The sequence below is a fragment of the Polistes dominula genome, unplaced genomic scaffold (assembly GCF_049000335.1).
Source record: "Polistes dominula isolate Pdom_NZ unplaced genomic scaffold, Pdom_raw_medaka contig_33, whole genome shotgun sequence".
NCBI lineage: Eukaryota > Metazoa > Arthropoda > Insecta > Hymenoptera > Vespidae > Polistes > Polistes dominula.
Window position 1 is genome coordinate 306588 of NW_028300998.1, and position 19095 is coordinate 325682.

At 34.8% G+C, this 19095-nt stretch overlaps 3 protein-coding genes across 9 annotated transcripts; 2 read left to right on the plus strand and 1 right to left on the minus strand.

The window, feature by feature from the left end:
* Nucleotides 1-45: 45 nt before the first annotated feature.
* Nucleotides 46-3620, plus strand: LOC149032193 (cGMP-dependent protein kinase, isozyme 1). Its single transcript, XM_089173605.1, has 12 exons — nucleotides 46-294; nucleotides 509-759; nucleotides 835-977; nucleotides 1043-1180; nucleotides 1317-1486; nucleotides 1552-1796; nucleotides 1891-2202; nucleotides 2274-2505; nucleotides 2574-2680; nucleotides 2757-2996; nucleotides 3072-3138; nucleotides 3210-3620. The coding sequence occupies exons 2-12, from the start codon at nucleotides 584-586 to the stop codon at nucleotides 3303-3305; spliced, it is 1926 nt and encodes a 641-aa protein (XP_089029731.1). The 5' UTR covers nucleotides 46-294; nucleotides 509-583; the 3' UTR covers nucleotides 3306-3620.
* A 524-nt stretch (nucleotides 3621-4144) lies between these two features.
* Nucleotides 4145-16303, plus strand: Mondo (MLX interacting protein mondo). 6 transcript variants are annotated; one of them, XM_015317202.2, is made up of 17 exons: nucleotides 4145-4518; nucleotides 5801-5919; nucleotides 6934-7348; nucleotides 9028-9134; nucleotides 9949-10022; nucleotides 10145-10270; nucleotides 10354-10567; nucleotides 10646-10741; nucleotides 10824-11088; nucleotides 11191-11911; nucleotides 12030-12197; nucleotides 12277-12421; nucleotides 12521-12723; nucleotides 12798-13264; nucleotides 13383-13506; nucleotides 13585-13714; nucleotides 13807-16303. In XM_015317202.2, exons 3-17 carry the CDS (start codon nucleotides 6972-6974, stop codon nucleotides 13926-13928), a joined length of 3339 nt encoding a protein of 1112 aa, XP_015172688.2. In that variant the 5' UTR covers nucleotides 4145-4518; nucleotides 5801-5919; nucleotides 6934-6971; the 3' UTR covers nucleotides 13929-16303. The 6 variants fall into 6 exon arrangements, with proteins under 6 accessions (XP_015172688.2, XP_015172689.2, XP_015172690.2 ...); XM_015317203.2 differs by having other exon boundaries at nucleotides 5851-5919; XM_015317204.2 differs by lacking the exon at nucleotides 5801-5919 and having other exon boundaries at nucleotides 6922-7348.
* Nucleotides 15309-19079, minus strand: LOC107064492 (RIP-like protein). 2 transcript variants are annotated; one of them, XM_015317208.2, is made up of 6 exons: nucleotides 18828-19079; nucleotides 18610-18637; nucleotides 18415-18524; nucleotides 18196-18258; nucleotides 17625-17673; nucleotides 15309-17034 (listed from the first exon to the last, which is right to left on the minus strand). In XM_015317208.2, the coding sequence occupies exons 3-6, from the start codon at nucleotides 18520-18522 to the stop codon at nucleotides 16700-16702; spliced, it is 555 nt and encodes a 184-aa protein (XP_015172694.2). In that variant the 5' UTR covers nucleotides 18523-18524; nucleotides 18610-18637; nucleotides 18828-19079; the 3' UTR covers nucleotides 15309-16699. The 2 variants fall into 2 exon arrangements, with proteins under 2 accessions (XP_015172694.2, XP_015172693.2); XM_015317207.2 differs by having other exon boundaries at nucleotides 18748-19079.
* Between the last annotated feature and the right edge of the window lie 16 nt (nucleotides 19080-19095).

The window sequence follows — 19095 nt, forward strand, 5'->3', positions numbered from 1 at the left end:
CGCAAATATTCAATCAAAGTCATGTGGTCGACCGATGACGGCATCGACCTAATTGTTATCGATCGCAACTCTTTATCGCCGTAAAAACAAAGAGCTTTTTTAAACAAATAGTATGGTAGCAGATTAAATGAATGAGCAAACGCGTAAGGTTTATCTGTCAGTAGTTTTTTTTCGATGCACCAAGCCAACCAAGAGTGTTATCCTCAACTGATAAGATCTATGCTTATGACTGTTAGAGGAATCAATCAGTCAAGTTTGATATCTTTCGAAGATACCACAATCGAAAAACTAAAGGTAATTTTGATCGAGCTATCAGCCTCGTCGATCCCCTACCTATCTATCGTCCTTCGGCTAATTATTTAGTAGCGCATATAATCCTTCTGTTGTCATCAAATATTCATCACTAAAGCGACGCTTCATCCTTTTTTACTCTTGATTAATGTATCATAATAATATCTACAAAGAAGTCGATAAGATTTTTCAAAATGTCTTGATTGTTTCGATAAAGGAAAGAAGAACGCAAAACAAATTGGATTTCTTAGTGAACATTTCTTAATAGTTCGTTTGTAAGCGAGTCAAGAGAATGTCTTTGAAGAAATTTCGAAGTGGTTTCACGATTAAACTACAGAAAAAAAAACAGCCAAGAAAAATCACTGAGGATTTTTATCGAGATACATTAATTGTGCGAAAATATGGAGTTATGGGTGAGTCTGAGGAAACGCAAACGACGACCATATTGACTTACGAGAAAAACGCACGGTACTTATTTTCATTTCCACGGTCGTTTTTTTCATTTCTTTTCAACTCGTATAACGAAATACGATCTTCTCGCAGATCAAAGGAGCTGATAAAGAAAGCGATATTGCAAAATAAATTTCTTAGTAATCTTGGAGAGGACAACATCGAGAAACTCGCGTCCGCAATGCAACCTCGAGAAGTCTTAGCTAATACAAGACTCATTAAGGAAGGTGAAACGGGTAAGATGCAAAGAAAAAGTGCATTCGATCGAAACAAATTCATTTCGAACGAAATGAACTTTCAGGCTCGGAATTATACGTCTCGGAAGAGGGCAGTTTCGAGATTTACGTTGGAAATACGTTTTACGGAAGATTCGGAACCGGAGTGGCCTTTGGAGAGCTCGCCTTACTTTACAATATCAAAAGATTATGCTCGATAGATGGTATATCAAGGCCTATCTTTCTTACTAGAATAAACAACTATTATCCTTAATCGTCGATCAATTAACGACCCTTTCTAAAAGGAGGAAGAAAAAGTTCTTTTCCAATCAAATGTATATTTTTGTTATTTCTTTTCAGTACAGACGAACGGGAAAGTTTGGGTACTCGATAGAAAAAGCTTTCACGCTATAATAACGAAATCCATGAGAGAATCTACGGAGTACAATCTTCAAATGCTTCGGCAGATCAAGATTCTGAGTGAGCTACCCGAAGAAGTGCTTTTAAAGATGTCAGATTTGATAGCCGTGGTAAGATTAATTAGAGCTCGATCAGTACTAATTTCCGATTGGTGATTATTTTCACAAAATTGCAGGAATTTTTTCTGGGAAACAGCTACATTTTTCGCGAAGGAGACCCAGGCGTCAAGTTTTACATAGTAAACGGTGGAAACGTTAAAATAACGAAAAATAAATCGTACGGAGGCGATGATGATTTGATTCTCCTCGAGAAGGGTGATTATTTTGGTGAGAAAGCACTTTACGGTGACACCGAATGTCGTCGACAGGCAAATGCCGTGGCTCTACCACCTGGCGCCGAATGTTATACCATCGATAGGCAGTAAGTCAACAGTCGTTCAGATTTATTTATCTACTTACACGGAAACATTCCTTGTCAATTTTATATTGATTTTAAAGTAAACAATCCATTTTAGGTCCTTCATCGATTATCTCGGGGGACTAGAATCGATTAAGAATAAGAAATGGGTGGTCAATAAAAAACCGGTTGTTAAAGATAATTGGGAAAAAGAATTTCAAGATTTGACCCTAGCCGATTTAGAAATCGAAGGTACAATCGGAAAAGGTGGTTACGGAAGAGTGGAATTGGTCACCGCTAATTCAATGCCGAATATCAGTTTTGCTAGGAAGAAAATCAGGAAGAACTTGATCACGAAAAATAAGTTACAAAAGATTATCTACAATGAAAAATACAATCTTATGGCTTGTGATTCTCCTTTTATTTGCAGGTTTGTATTTATAATATTTACGCACACATGACTTATACATTGATGGAAACGATCGATCGTCCATTTTATAGATTATTACGAACGTTCAAAGACAAAAGATACCTTTACTTCCTTTTGGAGATCTGTCTCGGTGGAGATCTACGTACGGAATTGCAGAAGAAGGTTCGTTTCGAACCTTCAGACGTAAAGTTCATCACTGCTTGCATCGTCGAGGCCCTTAATCATTTACACTCGCTTGGCATCATTTATAGAGATCTCAAACCCGAAAACATATTAATCGACCACAACGGCTACGTTAAACTCGTAAGTATTTCTCTTTCACTCTCTTTCTCTATTTTATGGGCTAAATCCATCTGATATTTATCTCGCAGACTGACCTTGGATCGAGCAAATTCATTGGCCCTTATAAAACTATGACGTACATCGGCACACTCGAGTATTTAGCTCCGGAAATCATTCAGAGTTCAGGGTACAATAGGTTGGTAATTATACCGATATGATTATCGATTTATCGATATTCTATTACCTATGTATATCATTTGAATCTTTCAAAGGGCTGCCGACTATTGGTCCTTGGGCATCGTCGTCTACGAATTGTTGTGCGGCTGGACTCCCTTCCAAGGTATGAACGACGTCGAAGTGGGCAATAATATCATCGCGGGTATTGAGACAGTCGAAATACCTAAAATACTTTCTAATTCAGTCAAAGATATTATTCAGCGTTTGCTTAAAGCAGACCCTACGAAAAGACTCGGCAACTTGCAAAACGGTGCTGCGGATGTTCGTCATCACAGGCAAGAGCAAATTTGTTTATTATTTAGCCTTAAATGCAGAATCATATAAAAATGAAATTTCTATAAATACTCTAGATGGTTCAAGGATTTTCAATGGAAATCGTTAAACAATTTGTCCATGTCTTCACCCATCAAACCTACGGTAATTTCGATACGATTGATTCAGAGATTAGTTTGTTGGAAAAAATGATTTATCTTTATCTTTATTCGTAGGTGAAGCATCATCTGGACAAAAGGAATTTTGATAGATATCCACCCGATCGCGACGAAGCTCCATTAGATTTTTCAGACTGGGACGAAAACTTTTAAGGAAATGCTAGAAAACTCTTCGAATGTGAACTACAGCTACGAAAAAAACTTACACATCACATCGAAAGAAAATTTACTTTGAAAATGTGTTGTCTGCTCAAGAAATGGAATCTGTAAGGAGTCACGATATTGGTGTATGACACGCAAAGTGCCACCTTGTGTAGTACCTTTACTTTGAAAAATGTCATACTCTGAAAACAAATGAATTATCCTAAAATTATTATTTTTTTGTTATTTAATTTCTCTCGCTTGTGAATTTTATTATTTTTCACAACTTTTTAATTTTTAATTACAATAAACTTTTTAAAAATGAAATATTAATTTTTTGCAAAGTAAAGATGTAATCCTCTTCCTCGTTTTTAATAAAATTTATAACAGGACCCCAATTGTCCTGCGTTCAACTTGTATGCAATTGTATACAACATACAATTTGAAAAAAAACGACTCATTTGGTGGATTTTTTAAAATATTATGAATATTTAAAATCAAAAACCTCAAATATCGAAAAAAAACTCACATTTCAAAAAAGAGTGATACCAAATTGTTTAAAGTTGTAAATACTTTTTTTGGGAGGGGCTCAATAAAATATACAAGTGTGTTTAAACTAAATTGAAAAGGATTACCTAAAATAGTAATCGACTTATGTTAGTGTTGAAAGCTCGACATGATGATACTTCAGCAAAAACTTAAGGACAGAAGAGTTCGAAAAAAGCGCGGCGCTTGACGTTGCAAATGTTTCCGATAACGTCCAAAAGAGTTCGCGATGATCAATTAATAAAAATAAGGGTGAACGTGCATTGCGGCGTAAACAGCGCCTCCCACCCAATCGGCTCCAACTATCAGTGCTTCTGTTAATGGTCGACGACGCTGTGCTGACGAGTTGCAAATGGCGTCTTGTGAGGCAATATGAACGAGCGTGTTCTGTCTAGTAACGCGTACGGACCTCGTCCGGGCGCGGTGCCTTGTGGCCCAGCCTGACGGCAAATTTTATTCTTTTCTTCTTTTCGAAGTGTGTGCTTTCGATTGATTAGTGTTTTTATACTTTTGTTCTTTTATTACGATTGTCCTTATTTTTATCCTTCTCCTACTCAATTTCCTTGTTTTTTTGCTGTTGTGTTGTTGTTGTTGTTGTTGTGGTGGTTATTATCAGCGAAAAGAAGCGCAATTAATAAAAGTGCTACAACAGGAGAGCGTTGATAAAAAAAGAAAGGAGGTAAGTCGATGTAAAAGGAAAGAAAAAAAGATCTGGTGCGCATTTGATGAAGAATAAAGCGTGTACCTCTGGAAGTGACGTCTGTCTCTCTCAAATCTAGGAGAAAGAAAGAGATAATTGAACAATTCTTTTTCCTATCGAGCACCTATGATACGTTCTCTCCGAGAAAAAGACTATATCGTCGTCTACTCTATATCTCTTTCTCTCTCTTTCTCTCTCACTCACTCTCTCGTCGTATCTACATACTGCTTCTAGATAACGCTTGTCTCTTTCGCGCGCGCTCATAATCGACATATACATTTACTATCTAGAAAGTAAAAGAGAGCCAATTTCAAAGTCACAAATAGCGCGTGCAATCTTTGTCTTTACAAAGAGTTGGGGAGTCAAACAGACAGACAGCCAGAAAGAGAGAGAGAGAGAGACAGACAAAGAAAAAAAGAAAAATAAGCGAGACAGCAGAAACAGTCGAAAAATCTAATAACTTTGTAATTATCCAAAAACTATTATTTAATTAAACATTTCATTACAGAACAATAATTAGATAGAGTGCGTTATCTTTATTATTGATTGGTAAAAAAATAAAAGAACTATTACAATTATAATTGTAATAGCGGTAAGCATAATTAGTTGACGATACAACTAGGGTTCACCTATTTTAACCTTTCAATAGACTAGAGGATAGTACAATGAATAAAAAGCATTTGTAATAAGAACAAGACGATCAACATAAGAAAATTGTTAGTCAATGTTATAACTAAAAGAAAAATGCTCATAGTTTCGAAGCTCTAGATCGCGATAAAATCAAAGAGGCGGTTTAAAGGTTATCCGTGAACAATAGGGTTTTCACACTGATTATCGGGAAGAGAAAGAAAATCGTCGAAAGAGCAAGCAGCAAACACACGTGTGAGACAAAATTGAATGTTTGTTCGTATTGCACCGACGATTGCATAAGCTGCAATCGAGACTACCAAAGGTTCTCTAAACTCTGTTTCAAGTTCTTTTCACACTTGCTTATCTTTAGCTTACCTTTTCTCGTGAAAGGTACGCTAACTTTTTTTTTTATCAAATCGCTTCGTTAATTATATCTATATAATTAAAAAGTGAATAATTTATTATCCTACTTAACTGTTAATTCATCTTATTATCATATTTTATTGGACATCGAGTACTCGAGAGGCGAGCCTATTAAAAAAGGGGGGAAACATAAGAACGCGTTTAATTAGACGTCGTTGTCGCAGTCGCAGACTCACATAGCGTTTTTGCCTTACTAACGTAAACATAGACACTTGGCATGCAGAGTCGACGAGGATCAAAACTATCGTTTAATTGAAGGAGCCACGCGACGGGAGTCGAAACTAATCTCAACGATAGGAAGCTGAAGAAGAGGAGGGAAGTCAAATGGTAGGAGCGATTTTCCTTGTGTTACGAAAATTGTACCCCGATCGAATCAAATTTTCTCGTCCGGGGTAAAAAAAAAAAGGTCGATAGGTCGTTGACTTCAAACCGGACCGGACCATTTTGATACACTTTAGTGATTGATAAATTTATCTAAGGGTATTGCGAAAGAATCGATTAGAAGGACGGAAAGCTTCCGTCATTATTATCACAATATAGCGGGATTGGAAACTCCTTTCTGCTGGCAACGCGTTGTTGTTTCGAATAAAACGGGGTCGTCCATTACTACGAGAAGAATCATCTTCTTATCATCAGTTTATCATCTTTTTTGCGATAAATAATGTTTTATTAAAGCAACTCTCGTCGAGCTTGTCACCATTAGGCCGATAAAGAAAAGTTATCGCTTTGTTTAATCCTTCAGTAGGATAAAAAACGTTCTTACGACAGTGAAAATAATTTAAGCGTATCTCCTCTAGGCGAGGATGGATGCGATTCTAATAAAAAAAACTCGATATTAGACTCGCGATTGTTGTTCGAATCGTCACGTTAATCAACAAATTCGATAGTAGTCGATCTAATAAATCGGTAGATAGGACTAAGGTTAATGTAGATAAAGTTGAATATAAGTACTTTTATTAGATAACGACGAGCTGTCTTCTAACTTGACAAATAATTTGGCGCTTAAATTATCTTAAGATCGGTGTGGCTACTTTGATTAGAAAAAATTCGATAAAAAGAGGAAAAATTAGTCAGGAGTTTGAAACTAATTGCGAATTTACGAAACGTTCACACATTCTCCCGCAACATCTTCATTTTTGTGTAAACACGCTTTTTCGCGGTTAGGCATGTGTTGCATACTGCGTACTGCTTGTAAATTGAGTCAAAACAAAGGAGTATACATTTGTTAATAATTTCAAATAATCAGGTTAATAATTTCGATCAACAGGTAATAGAAATAGATCAGAATAGATGAACCGATAGACAATGTTAATAATATATCAAAATAAGTATTAAATTCAGGTAGACGTGGTGACTCGAGCGGATCGGAGAGGAAGGATATGCAAGCCGGATTGATCTGCAGAAAGCCCTTGGCGATGATGACGTCGAGCCAAAGTAGTTTCTTCGATCGATCCGAAGGAGGAAAGGGGGAGATCGGTAACAATAAAAGAAGAAACGCGGGACGAGATTCCCGAGAGACGATACATTCTGGCCACTTTATGGTTTCCGATTTCGAAGCGGAAGCGCAAGACGATGAGGACGAACTCGCCGTTCCTGTTCCTGACGAGGAAAACACCAAATTGGCAATTATGACACCGACCAATTCTTCTTTAGAAAAGTTCATAGGAGGCACCTACAATTATAAACCCAATTCTCAACAACTCAGCATTGAAACGTCCTTAAACAAGCTCTTTCAATGCATGTCCTTGGCCTACAGGTGAGTCTTCTGCCTTGCTAAAAGCGACAGAGAAAGAGAGAGAGAGAGAGAGAGAGAGAGAGAAATGCATGGATCAACATTCAAACGAGACTCTCTCTCTCTCTTTTGCATTTGGTAGGTCAACGAGAAACGGGGAATAAAATTAATGAAAGCGAGGCCATAGAACCGTACGTGAAGACGATGCTATTAAAGGGCGCGGCCTTGCTTCTGTTAAACTCGGTCAAAAACGAGTCGTGAGCTTGTTCCTTCTTACTAACTAGGATTTCTTTTGTCGCAATGTTCGTCAAGTTTATCGTCGCATTTGGTAAACAGCATTTAGTTATCAGATAAATATAAGATTGTTTCAGTTAAAGACGTTGCTCTGTAAAGAAAGAAATCATTCTAGAATGATGTCGTCGATATTTGTTATTTAAGGAGAAAAGAAAGATGCTTTCTCGCTAGACGAGCGCGATAAAATCTCCCCTAGGTTTATATAGATCAATTTTTTCTCTTGATTATCTTATCGCTTAATGACTGGGAAAAAATCCAAGTAACTAGGGTCTAATGCCAAGGCAAATTTTATTAGCAGAGATCTCGAAACGAGTCGCGCAAAAACCTCACTTCGACGATATATTATTGTTCGTTGTAAGGAAAAATCCTTTTTGAATTTGTGTTCGATTCAACTGTTCCTACTTCTTCAACTACTCCTGTACGTCCAATGTTTGCAATTGGTTCACTGACATGCGTCTTATTTTCAACTTCTTATGCTTACGTAAGCGATAACCTCGTATTTGTGTGCGTTCGCCTATCTTGTATTTGGTATCGCCGTTTTATTTTTTTATTCCGTTTTAGACGGTATCGTCATCTCGCTATCGATATTGATTGCAATCGAGCAACTTATTTTCCGCGACATGCCGAGCAATCAATCCTCGATTAGCGAATTCATTCTTCAATTTGAAAAGCGGAAAATTTGTAATTGGGTCTCGTAACATATGTGCTCTTTATATTGATAAACTTTTAAGGATCTTGCTATGATATCGATATCTCGTTAAAGGCGAGATTTATACTGGAGCTCCTCCTATATATATATATATTATATTTCTTCCAATTCTCTCTGCTCCGATATAATATAACACTACTTCGACTAGAATACGTTTACGTAACGCACGTTTGATAATCTATCCGCGCTCCCGCCACCCACGATTCTTTCTTACGTAACTCAGCGAAAAATTGAATAAACAAATTTCTTCTGGAAAAGCATGTTTTTCCCGCTTATTTTGTAACACTCTACCTTTTTTCTTCTTTCTATTTGAAAATGTTGTCCTCTAACGAACAAATATACGCGCAACTGAAACACAAGCTGTCTCGCGGCAACAAAGAAACATGAGTTTGCTCTCGTATCTATTTAATATTGAGAATAAGTAGAAACTATAATCGCGGGTAGATGACTAGTGGTATTTCTTAATCCCAATAGAACCAGCTAGAGAAATGTATTTAGTATGCGCATATGTATTATAGGCAAGGCCTTTGTTAAACTTTCCACCATTTATAAAAAGCGATAAGCGTAACTTCTTTTATCAATCACTTTCCAATCTTCTAACTGTCCTCTATTTTTTGTACAACTTTGAACGCGCTTCGTTTTTATTATCATTAAAAAATGTAGCTGTAGTATGACATAAGCGCGTTCGAATTTGTTCCAGACAGAAGCTGACGTCTCCCAAGTGGAATCGCTTCAAAGGGATCAGACTGAGGTGGAAAGACAAGATCAGATTGAACAACGTTATCTGGAGATGTTGGCATATGCAATGTGAGAAAATAAGACTGTAGGAGAATTCGATCGTAGCAGGTCACGGTGCAATTCCTCGTTACCTCTTTCCCTCTTTCTCTTGTTGCATGTCCTCCTCCTCTCGTTTGCTCAAAAAAAAATGCAAATTCTATAAACGACTGTAATCCACCGAGCTCAATTTTTTTTCTCTTTTCTTTTTCAAGATATTATTATGTTGAATCAGCTTGAGCAGCAACCCTCTCTCGTTCCGATATCTCCGCGACTCGTCTCTCATATTTTCCCTTTGAGCAAGATTCGAATAACATTTTATTCTAGACGACGACTACTACTACTACTACTACTATTTCCAACTGGCATTCCTTCCTCAACTAGTCAACTATCTCCTATCGATCCTTTATACGTATGTGTCTTATATAGATACAAATATATATCGTCGCAACGGTATTTAATTAGCAAAGAAACGAGTTTCGCGCAAAACTACGTTCCTGCTTCCGTTTGACACACTCGATCACATTTTCGCATAAATTTCCAATATTATCGCGATGATCGGGGATCGTATGCTTCATATTTTTCATTCTTAGCCGAGTTCCAACGCGAATTTTTCTTCTCTGCTCGTGCCTCAATTTCCAATATAAAATGGTAGCAAGGAGAAGAAAATGTTAAGAATCAGAGAAAAAAAAGTCATAATTTGTTTACTAGTTCTCGCTACGCGTGACGTCAAAGAAAATGTAAGCTCGAATCGTAAAATAGGCATCGGCTTTAGCGTTTTTTCTTCGATGCAGAAGCAACTTTAACTTATGGTTAGCTTAACAAAGTTTTTCTCATGTTTCTACAGTTATACTGAAGCAGAACACGTTGGTGTGCCAATTTGCATCGCCTCTTGACGTCGACACTCATAATAAGCCGGAGGTAAGATGAAAGAGGATATTTTCACGATCTTTTCCTTTTCATTACTTTAATACTTCCTTGTCATTTCGTTCGAGGAAAATCTTTCCTTCTTTGTCGTTTCTTCTTACAATTGCTTTTATCAGGCAGTAGTCTTGGAAGGCAAATACTGGAAAAGAAAACTTGCTGCTGTTACCGCAGAATACAAAAAATGGCGTATGTTCTACAGAAACAAAATTCTTGGTTGGACGAACAAGGATGGTACGGAGACGGTAGGTAGCTTCTTTTTAATCTCTATTAATAAATAGACGGGTTCAAATTAGTTGAAGTTTTGGTGGAAACAATATTTTTTCAGATGGAATCGATGGACACGCTAGATTGGAGCAACGGCATGGAAACATCGGAACATTTTGGTGCGAGTATGGCGAACGCGTATGGAGGAACTGGGGGAGCTCATGGCGGAGAGAGTATGATGGTTGATGAAGATTATATGGAGCTTATGACCGATACGCTATTTTCCACAATTAGCTCCAATCAGCCTATATACTTTCCAGATCCCAGAGAAATCGGTAACTATTAATTTCATTTATGCGAACATTTCTTGAAAGAAAAGTTAAGATAAAAGCAAATGTTCATTATTCGTGTAGCGCGCGGAGCTAGCCTTGCAGATTTCATTCAACCAAGTTTAGGACCACTCCAACCGAATCTCGACGATTTTATGGACACTCTAGAACCATTACAAGGTACATCTTTTCACCAAAAAAAAAACAAAAAAAACGAAAATAGTATTAAAGAAGAATCTTAATTAAAGAATTTTATTTGTAGAATTTTTAAACTCAAAGTTACCTCCTGTACCAGAAGAAGAGGACATGTTCCGAGGTGGTACCTTAAACACCAATTATCCTGATCTCGATCTGATGACGCCGATCAATCAGATGAACGAACTAAACGAAGAGGTAACGTCCAAGGATGAAAGATCAACGACAGCCTTGTCTGAAGAACAGGGAAACAGCTTGCAGAATCTTCATTATACCGGAAAAATATATAACCAGTCTGAAGCGGAGTCTAGCAGCGTTTACAGGAATGACATGTAACGCATTCCCCCTATTTCTATTTTCATCCTTTTTCGGTCTAAAGAACGCGCGGACGCCGCGCAGCGGCTTACGAAAAATTATTCTTTTCTCGAACATAGGGACATAGAGATGAATTACAGAGCCGTGGAAGAAAATTTCGTCGAGAGGTCGACGGCGACACCTACGACTACGGCAGCGATGAGGACAACGGGAGGAACGACGACGACGACATCGTCGTCGTCATCGTCATCGTCACCATCGTCGTCGTCGTCGTCGTCGTCGTCGTCTTCCTCGGCGTCAACGAAGAATAATGGTGGTGGTCAGTCGACGCGAGAAAAAACTCGACAAGAGAATCGTCGATCCGGTAGAACCAATCGCGTGATACAGCAGACGCACCAACAACGAGTGGACGCATATCGACAGGTTGTCCAAGCCGTTCCAAATGTTCAAACGGTTCAACGAAATTCGTGCTACGAGCATCAGCAGCAGCAGCAGCAACAGTCGAGCCAACAATCATATGCCATGGAAGTCCAAACAGCGGTGCAATTGGCTCCTATCGACAATCAAATGCAAATTGCGACATTGGACGATCAACCCGTTAATGCAACGCAGATCTCCTCGATAGCCGATGTGCAAAATATAATAAATGCCCAGCAAAACTTTGCGCAAACCAATGCGACATTGCCCGCTGTGCAGCAGCGTGCTATAAGATCCTTACCACCGATCCCTTCGATGTCTTCGAAGCCTTACAAAATCGTCCCACCGCTGCCCAACGCTTGTTACAAACTACCAAACTTTAATACTCAACAACAATGTAAATACACCGGCAATAATTTTAAGGTACGAATGCAATTCACGCCGTCACAATCGTGACGTGATCCGTAACAGTCTAGACGATATATCAAGTATAATATTGACGTCAACGAGATTACGCCTCGATTTATTTTCTCACCGACAGACGCATCCCGCGCAACAAGTCGTATCTGTTCCAACGCAACAACCAACGCAATCGCCGATATTATTACAGTGTAGATCTTCCGGCTTAGATCTTACCCTGCAACCGACTAAATTAGTAACACAATCAATCGTAACTACGTCGGAAAAAGAAGTATTTGCAGTGCCTAAGGTTCGTAGATAGTACTATTTTTACACCATCCGTTAAATCCTTTACACGTTTTTTATACGCTAAACCTTTTTATTTTTAGTACCAAATGAAAGCGCGAAACAGATCTAGAAGCAGTTCCTCTTTGATACCGCCGAGGATGAACCCATTGCCCTTAGCATCTGCAGTAAGCGATCCTGCTCTAAATTTAAATAACAATGTCCTACTAGCGCAACTTCTTACAAACAGTACGTAATAAGGTTTCTCAATGGCACCTACGTGTTATATTCTACCAAACTATTTCTACGAATTCTTCTTCTTTCTAAATTGTATCTTTTCCCATGTAGATACATCCAATATATGTACAATGAACGCATCAACCGAAAAAATAATACCAACGACGAATCAATCTAATAACGTTAAACACATACTACCTATTTTACCACCAACTGCTTCGGTCACTCAAGTAACTACCGGTCATCATATTGAAACGCCAGTCACGGTTCAAGCGATACAATCTTCTTCTATCCAAGCATCGCAGCACCAACAGGTAGGATTCTAGGAGAGAAAGAGAAAGACAATCTTCATTGATCGCTGATGATTCGATAAACTATTTGTTTTTAGGGAATACAATCGAATTGTGGTCAACAACAGATTCTCTTGAACACAAATAATCAAACTCATCCATCGCAAAATAGTCCTAGCTCGCCCAAGGATCATTCTAATGCACCTAGTTCTCCTCAAGCCTTGAGTCTAAGTCCCCTTCACAGTCCATTGAGTATCGGTAGTCCCTTATCGCCTCCGCGAAATTACATTAAAGGAGATTCGGAACGAGGACAATACAAGGAACAAAGAAGAGTCGGACATATTCATGCCGAGCAAAAACGCAGATACAACATTAAGAATGGCTTTGATATGCTTCACAGTTTAATACCGCAGCTTAATCAGAATCCTAATGCAAAATTAGCTAAAGCTGCCATGTTACAAAAAGGAGCAGATTACATTAAACAATTAAGGGCAGAAAGGAATCAGCTTAAAGAGGAGATGGATAGTTTGAGACATCAAATCGAGTGCCTTAATACTTCTATTAGGTACGAGTGCATCGTATATCATCTAAGATACTTTATCTAATAAAATGATTCAATTCAAATGAATTTATATATATATATATATATACCTATTTACTACTTACTTACGATGCTTTTTTAGTAATTGTCAATCTATGCTTCCTGCAACGGGTGCTCCAGTCTCTAGGCATAGAACTAATAAGATGAAAGAAATGTTTGACGAGTACGTGCGTAACCGTACTAGAGAAAATTGGAAATTTTGGATCGTATCCTTGAAAAAATGATGATTAGAAATCTTAGTAATCTAAGTAATGTTAAAGCTTTTTCTTAACAAACTTGTACAGTTTAGCATTTTGCTAGAACCTTTAATGCTCTCCTTCAATACTTCGGTATCAACGGCTAGCGTCGAAGACTTATACAGAAGCACGGTACTATGGGTCGAGCAACATTGTTCGCTCGTCGATCTCAGACCAGGTTTGTGTCAAAGTCTCCTTTAAAATGCGTTTTACATTTCCGCGACAATATTGTTACCATGCTATCTATATATTTTTATATATGTTTTCCAGCTGTTCTGAACTCCTTAAGGTATCTGTGTACTGCCACTGATATTCTGTCAGATCCGGCTCGCTTACCCGAAGAAGCACTTGCAGCGGTTAATCGAACGGAAAGACGACGATCTGCGCAGTGACGACCAATTTTAAACTACAGATCTCTTGGAAAAATATATGCGCAAACTAATTTCAGACGCATAAACATCGTAGAAATTGAAACTTACCTTGTCTAGTAAGGTTTATCTCTTATCAATCTTTCAAAATGATTATAAAAATATTACATATTTTGATCCAACCTTTTCAAGCATAACTCCTACATCCAATCTAGGATCTTATATCTATATCTTATCAAATCCTAATGGCAAAAAGAAAAATGAACATATTTTTAATGAAAAACAATGAAAAGAATCAATTATGAAAAGAACGTAGCGTCCTATTTTGACTATGAGTAAAACAATTTGCATAAGCCCTTTTTTTCGCATTCGCTTCGTTTTAAAATTTCTTCAGCCCCTCTCTTTACTCGTTCTCCTTACCAGGGTTTGATTTTACCTAATTTCATCACTAATTATCGCTCTTCTCAAAGTTATTCCAAAAATGGATCCACTTAGAAACTAATCGATCGCTAAACTTGTTTAATTAAAGCATATACATAAAAAAAATATTTAATTCTAAGCGATCATTCCATGCAGATATTCTAAATACAAACTAAATTAACATCTTAATGATTTGAACTCTATTCTGTCAATTCTGTGATATTGCTAATAACGTACTACCGTAAATACATTCTTAAAAGCATGTTTTTTTTAATTTACATTCGTATAACTATAATACACCACCAATTTTGTCATTTCACACGATTTATTTCAATTTCTTATACATTCATATAAACTAATGACAACACCCTTCAAAGAAGCTATAGTCGCTACGTTCCTTATATTAAACGTATTTTTTGTAATATTAATAAAGAAAAGTTTTTATATATAATTATCAAACACTTACCATTAAACTCACGAGAAATGGTAAGTAGGTAATATTAAATACGAATTTTGTCTTACAGTCTAAATACATTTATTTGAAAATGTTCGATGCTGTATACGACGAAGAAATTTCAAATGCACACACAATCTCTCGCTTATATTTTCCTTGCCCTATGGTAATATTTAAAAATTTGCCTACTATATAAAGTCTTGCATACTGCATTGGTACATACAATTTTCAATATCAATTTCATATACGTTCAAATTTATATTCAAACTTATTCATGAAATGCAATTGTTATTTCGCATACTTTAATATTTTTTTATTTTAACCCTTATCGGGGACGTCTTTGGTACGTCTTCATTGACAACGGTATTTTGGCGTTTTATGGAACCTAATGAGAATCGTATTAAAAAAAGATGACGACCAATAAGGGTTAAAGGTATTTCTTCAATGCATCTTTCAGTGTCATCTTTTAAGATTTATTTATTTTACTTGATTTTTTAATTATGTCATACTAACTTTAACAGGAAAAAAGGTTCATTTCGACGCAATATAATGAATTTTAAATGTAGCTATACCAAATAGTTATTATATAGTTAGATAGATATACTACATTAAGATCTTTAAAGAAAATGTTGTAAGTTTCTTGTATCCTTATTTTTTAACACGTTTTCAAATATTTTCATTGATATAGGTGCCATATGATAATATTATTGTAAGAGAGACTGGTGGTATTAAAGTAATGAATGCGTAATATTCAGTCAACAACAGATCTTAAATGCCAAGCTGTTGCCATATAAGGAAAAGAAAGTAATGGAATTATTATGCCTCTAATTGTGTGCCTTTATAAATTGTATCAAACTATATCTACATATACAAAAAAATACCATATATATATATATATACATATATATACATACATTTACCAGAATCTACTATAACATTTAATATGTCATTTAATGTTATAATGTACAAATCATTTATAAATGTCAGTTATTAAAGCTTAGCTACAAAAGTATTTTCAAAATTGTGTGTATACGTGTACATATAGTACCATGTATGCGCAGAAAAATAGACGTGGAGCGGAGTGGAGGTGTGTTTGAGGATACACCTTCGAGCAATCTTAATTATGTGCATATGTACATATGTATATATTTACATTAAATGGAAAAAAAAGAATACGATCGTATAAAAATAAATTTTCTTTTAAAAATGTTTATTTTTCAAAACTCGTTTTTCTCATTTTTTTCTATTATACTTCATATTTTTCATTTATTCAACTTATTCTGTCCAATTTTCTTATAAACTATGCGTTATACACATGTCTTTCCTGTTTACTTAAATTTAAAACATATTTTAATACATATTTACAAATGGGACGTAAAAATAGAAAAACTAACACTGAGAAATATTCATTTTACATATACCGTTTCTATACACGTGAACGAACAAAACTATATACTCTAATTATACTGTTATTCTTCAAATGTTAATATTGAGAAAGTAATAATAAAATGGGATAATTATTGTATTTTGTATATTCCTAATTTGTTATAATTATTGACATTAGAAAATAAATATTTTTAATGGCATTTTTATTTAGTTAAAAAAAAAAAATACAATTATATTCTTTCTTCCTCTTTCTTTCTCTCTCTCTCTCTCTCTCTTTTCAACTTTATTTTTAAACTAAATAATTTGAGAATCAATTTATACCTGTGTATATATATATATATATACACCTCCAAAAAAATGTCGGAATGAATGTCATATCAAAAACAAAAGCATATGTAATCCTACTGTATATAACTTATCAAGAAGTAATTTTAAAACTATCAATTATAAGGACAAATGAAATCAATCAACTTTAACAATTTCATATTTAAATTTAGTATTTAAATATTTGAAAAATCTACACAGGGGGGACACATTAAATAACACACGTTAGGAATGAACATGTTTCACATGTCATATACAAAAGAAAGCTTTTGTTTTCTTCGACCACCGTAAAGCCAGGCACAGCGGTGCAATGTTGAGAATGATTATTAACACTACTTTCAATTGCGTTTCCAAGCATTTGGATATTGTTACAATTTGTTAGTCGAAATCCGCAAACTTCGCAAGATACAGTCTCAAATGTTTCTATCATTTCATTTATTTGGCATACCGGACAAATGACTTTTTGTTTATCTTCATAAACGAGCGATTCTATCCACTCAATTTCATTTTGCAGCATACGGTCATATTCTGCCAACATCCAATGCTCTATAATTAAAAAGAATATCGTTCTTTTATATTATTATACAAAGTAGACCAAACAAATGAGAATATTTAAATATCTCCTTCTTTGTTTATACAATCGTAATAAAAAATTTCAAAGGAAAAATCTACTCGAAATAACTTTTTCTTAACACATTAAGAAAAAGGTCTCGCATTAACGTGGAATTTTAAGTCTTGAGTTTGAATATCGGCCCCAATTCAATATTTTCTTTTCTTTATATTCATAATCCATGATCTCTGTTTACTAATTTCTCTCATCTATAACGCATTTTTTCTTTACACATCAATAATGCATGTATATATAAAAATACAACCGAAAGGTTTTACAAACGAATAGTACATATCTTTTAAAAATATTAATTATTTTTGAATGATATGATCATAAATCAGTTATTTATTTTTTCATGTTTCTATCACCAAAAAAATATATAGTTCCAATTAAAAAAAAAAAAAAAAAGATGACCTTGAGAAACAATTATTTTAACCATTAGATTATAAAACTGCAATTATAAAACTTTTTTCTTTGAAGTTTTTTAATACCAAACAAAGTTTTATTCTACAAACAATAGATTTACCTTCTTCCCTATACAGATTTTCCTCCACTTGCAGATTCTCTTCAAAATCCTTTTTTGATATGTTTGAACAAATTAATTTTTAATAAATTATCAATTTTTTGTGCATTAAATTTTATATTAAGTGATAAAAAAAGATTCCGATATCATAAGGGTTTATAGTACTTATTAAAAGTAACAAATTTCTGATTAACATGAATCCTAAAGTCAACACTTTAGATGTAAATTAGCTTTTATTATTTATGAGCATTTAAAATATTGTAAGCAAGTCTTTTTAACATATTTAATGTATTCTGACATCTACGAATAATAAATTGATGTACACTTTCAAATATTACATTAATTAGTGTATTTCTAAGCAAATTATTTTGTATACGTTCAATATGTTGCCAAGAGATTCACTTATAATATTTTCAAAGCTAATAAATAATAATACAAATGAATTTATATCTAAAGGATTGATTTTAGGATTCATGTTTATTTATAGATGATTAGACATCTTTTAATTCTCTTAATAAGTACTATAAGCCTTAAAACATTGGATGTGTTTTTGATACTATAACGTATTTCTTACCTTTGTATATCTTCTTTTATTAAATACTTGTTTTCTTCTTTCTATCATTGCTTCGCGAGATCTCTGTATGAACAAATTGTCAAAAAGTTGAAGTCAACTTTTTAGTCGCTATCTTATTGCCAATGATCAAAATCAATATTATAATTATATATTTCTAATAAATATTTATCAAGTATTGTGGGTTTTACTGTTAGACAAAGTGTATCATCATTTTCTAACCTGTCTAAGAATTTCCTGTAGATGTGGTGAACTATTTTTGATTTTATTTATAGTATCTCTAATTCTCAATTTTGAAATTAACGATGGTTTTGAACCAAAATTCTCCATTTCTTTCAATATATTATTTAGATTATTAATATTAATATATTATATATTTATATATATATATATATACACTTATAATTAGTATCTCACTTGGTAACAGGTTAAGAACGTTGTACGACTGAAAAAGTAATGATAATTAGTATGAAAAATAAATCATTAGTTATACTTAGATATTAATAAATATTTATATTTTTATGTAAGATAAAAAACAGTAAAACATAATATTACATGATACAGGTATGTCACGTCAAAAAATTATATTTGTAATTAAAAACAAATGTAAATATATCAGCACTTTATACATCTACCAATAAGTAAGATGGTGGAGAGAGATAGTCGTTAGTTGAGAATTTCTAAGTGAAGTTTTAAGTTCATGAGATCAGATTTGCATGTTCAAATTGCAATTGTTCCATAATACTGTATTCTTTGATAATATTTATGAAGAGTAGAGGTAAGAAGTATCTTCTCATTTGAGAGATAATTTGAAGGAGTGTCCAGCGTATGCTATAAATAACAGTTCAAAAACCTTCCAGAATGGCGCTGGTGTAGCCAAAAGGTATGGTATGAATTGTAAAC

Coding starts and splice junctions, on each gene's coding strand:
- LOC149032193 (XM_089173605.1), top strand. CDS start 584: ATGTCTTTGAAGAAATTTCGAAGTGGTTTCACGATTAAACTACAGAAA. Junction 2,997..3,071: donor GCGGATGTTCGTCATCACAG/GCAAGAGCAAAT, acceptor TAAATACTCTAG/ATGGTTCAAGGATTTTCAAT. Junction 3,139..3,209: donor CTTCACCCATCAAACCTACG/GTAATTTCGATA, acceptor CTTTATTCGTAG/GTGAAGCATCATCTGGACAA.
- Mondo (XM_015317202.2), top strand. CDS start 6,972: ATGCAAGCCGGATTGATCTGCAGAAAGCCCTTGGCGATGATGACGTCG. Junction 10,742..10,823: donor CACTCTAGAACCATTACAAG/GTACATCTTTTC, acceptor TTTTATTTGTAG/AATTTTTAAACTCAAAGTTA. Junction 13,265..13,382: donor TGCCTTAATACTTCTATTAG/GTACGAGTGCAT, acceptor ATGCTTTTTTAG/TAATTGTCAATCTATGCTTC.
- LOC107064492 (XM_015317208.2), bottom strand. CDS start 18,522: ATGGAGAATTTTGGTTCAAAACCATCGTTAATTTCAAAATTGAGAATT. Junction 18,259..18,414: donor TACAGGAAATTCTTAGACAG/GTTAGAAAATGA, acceptor TTGTTCATACAG/AGATCTCGCGAAGCAATGAT. Junction 17,035..17,624: donor AAATCTGTATAGGGAAGAAG/GTAAATCTATTG, acceptor TTTTAATTATAG/AGCATTGGATGTTGGCAGAA.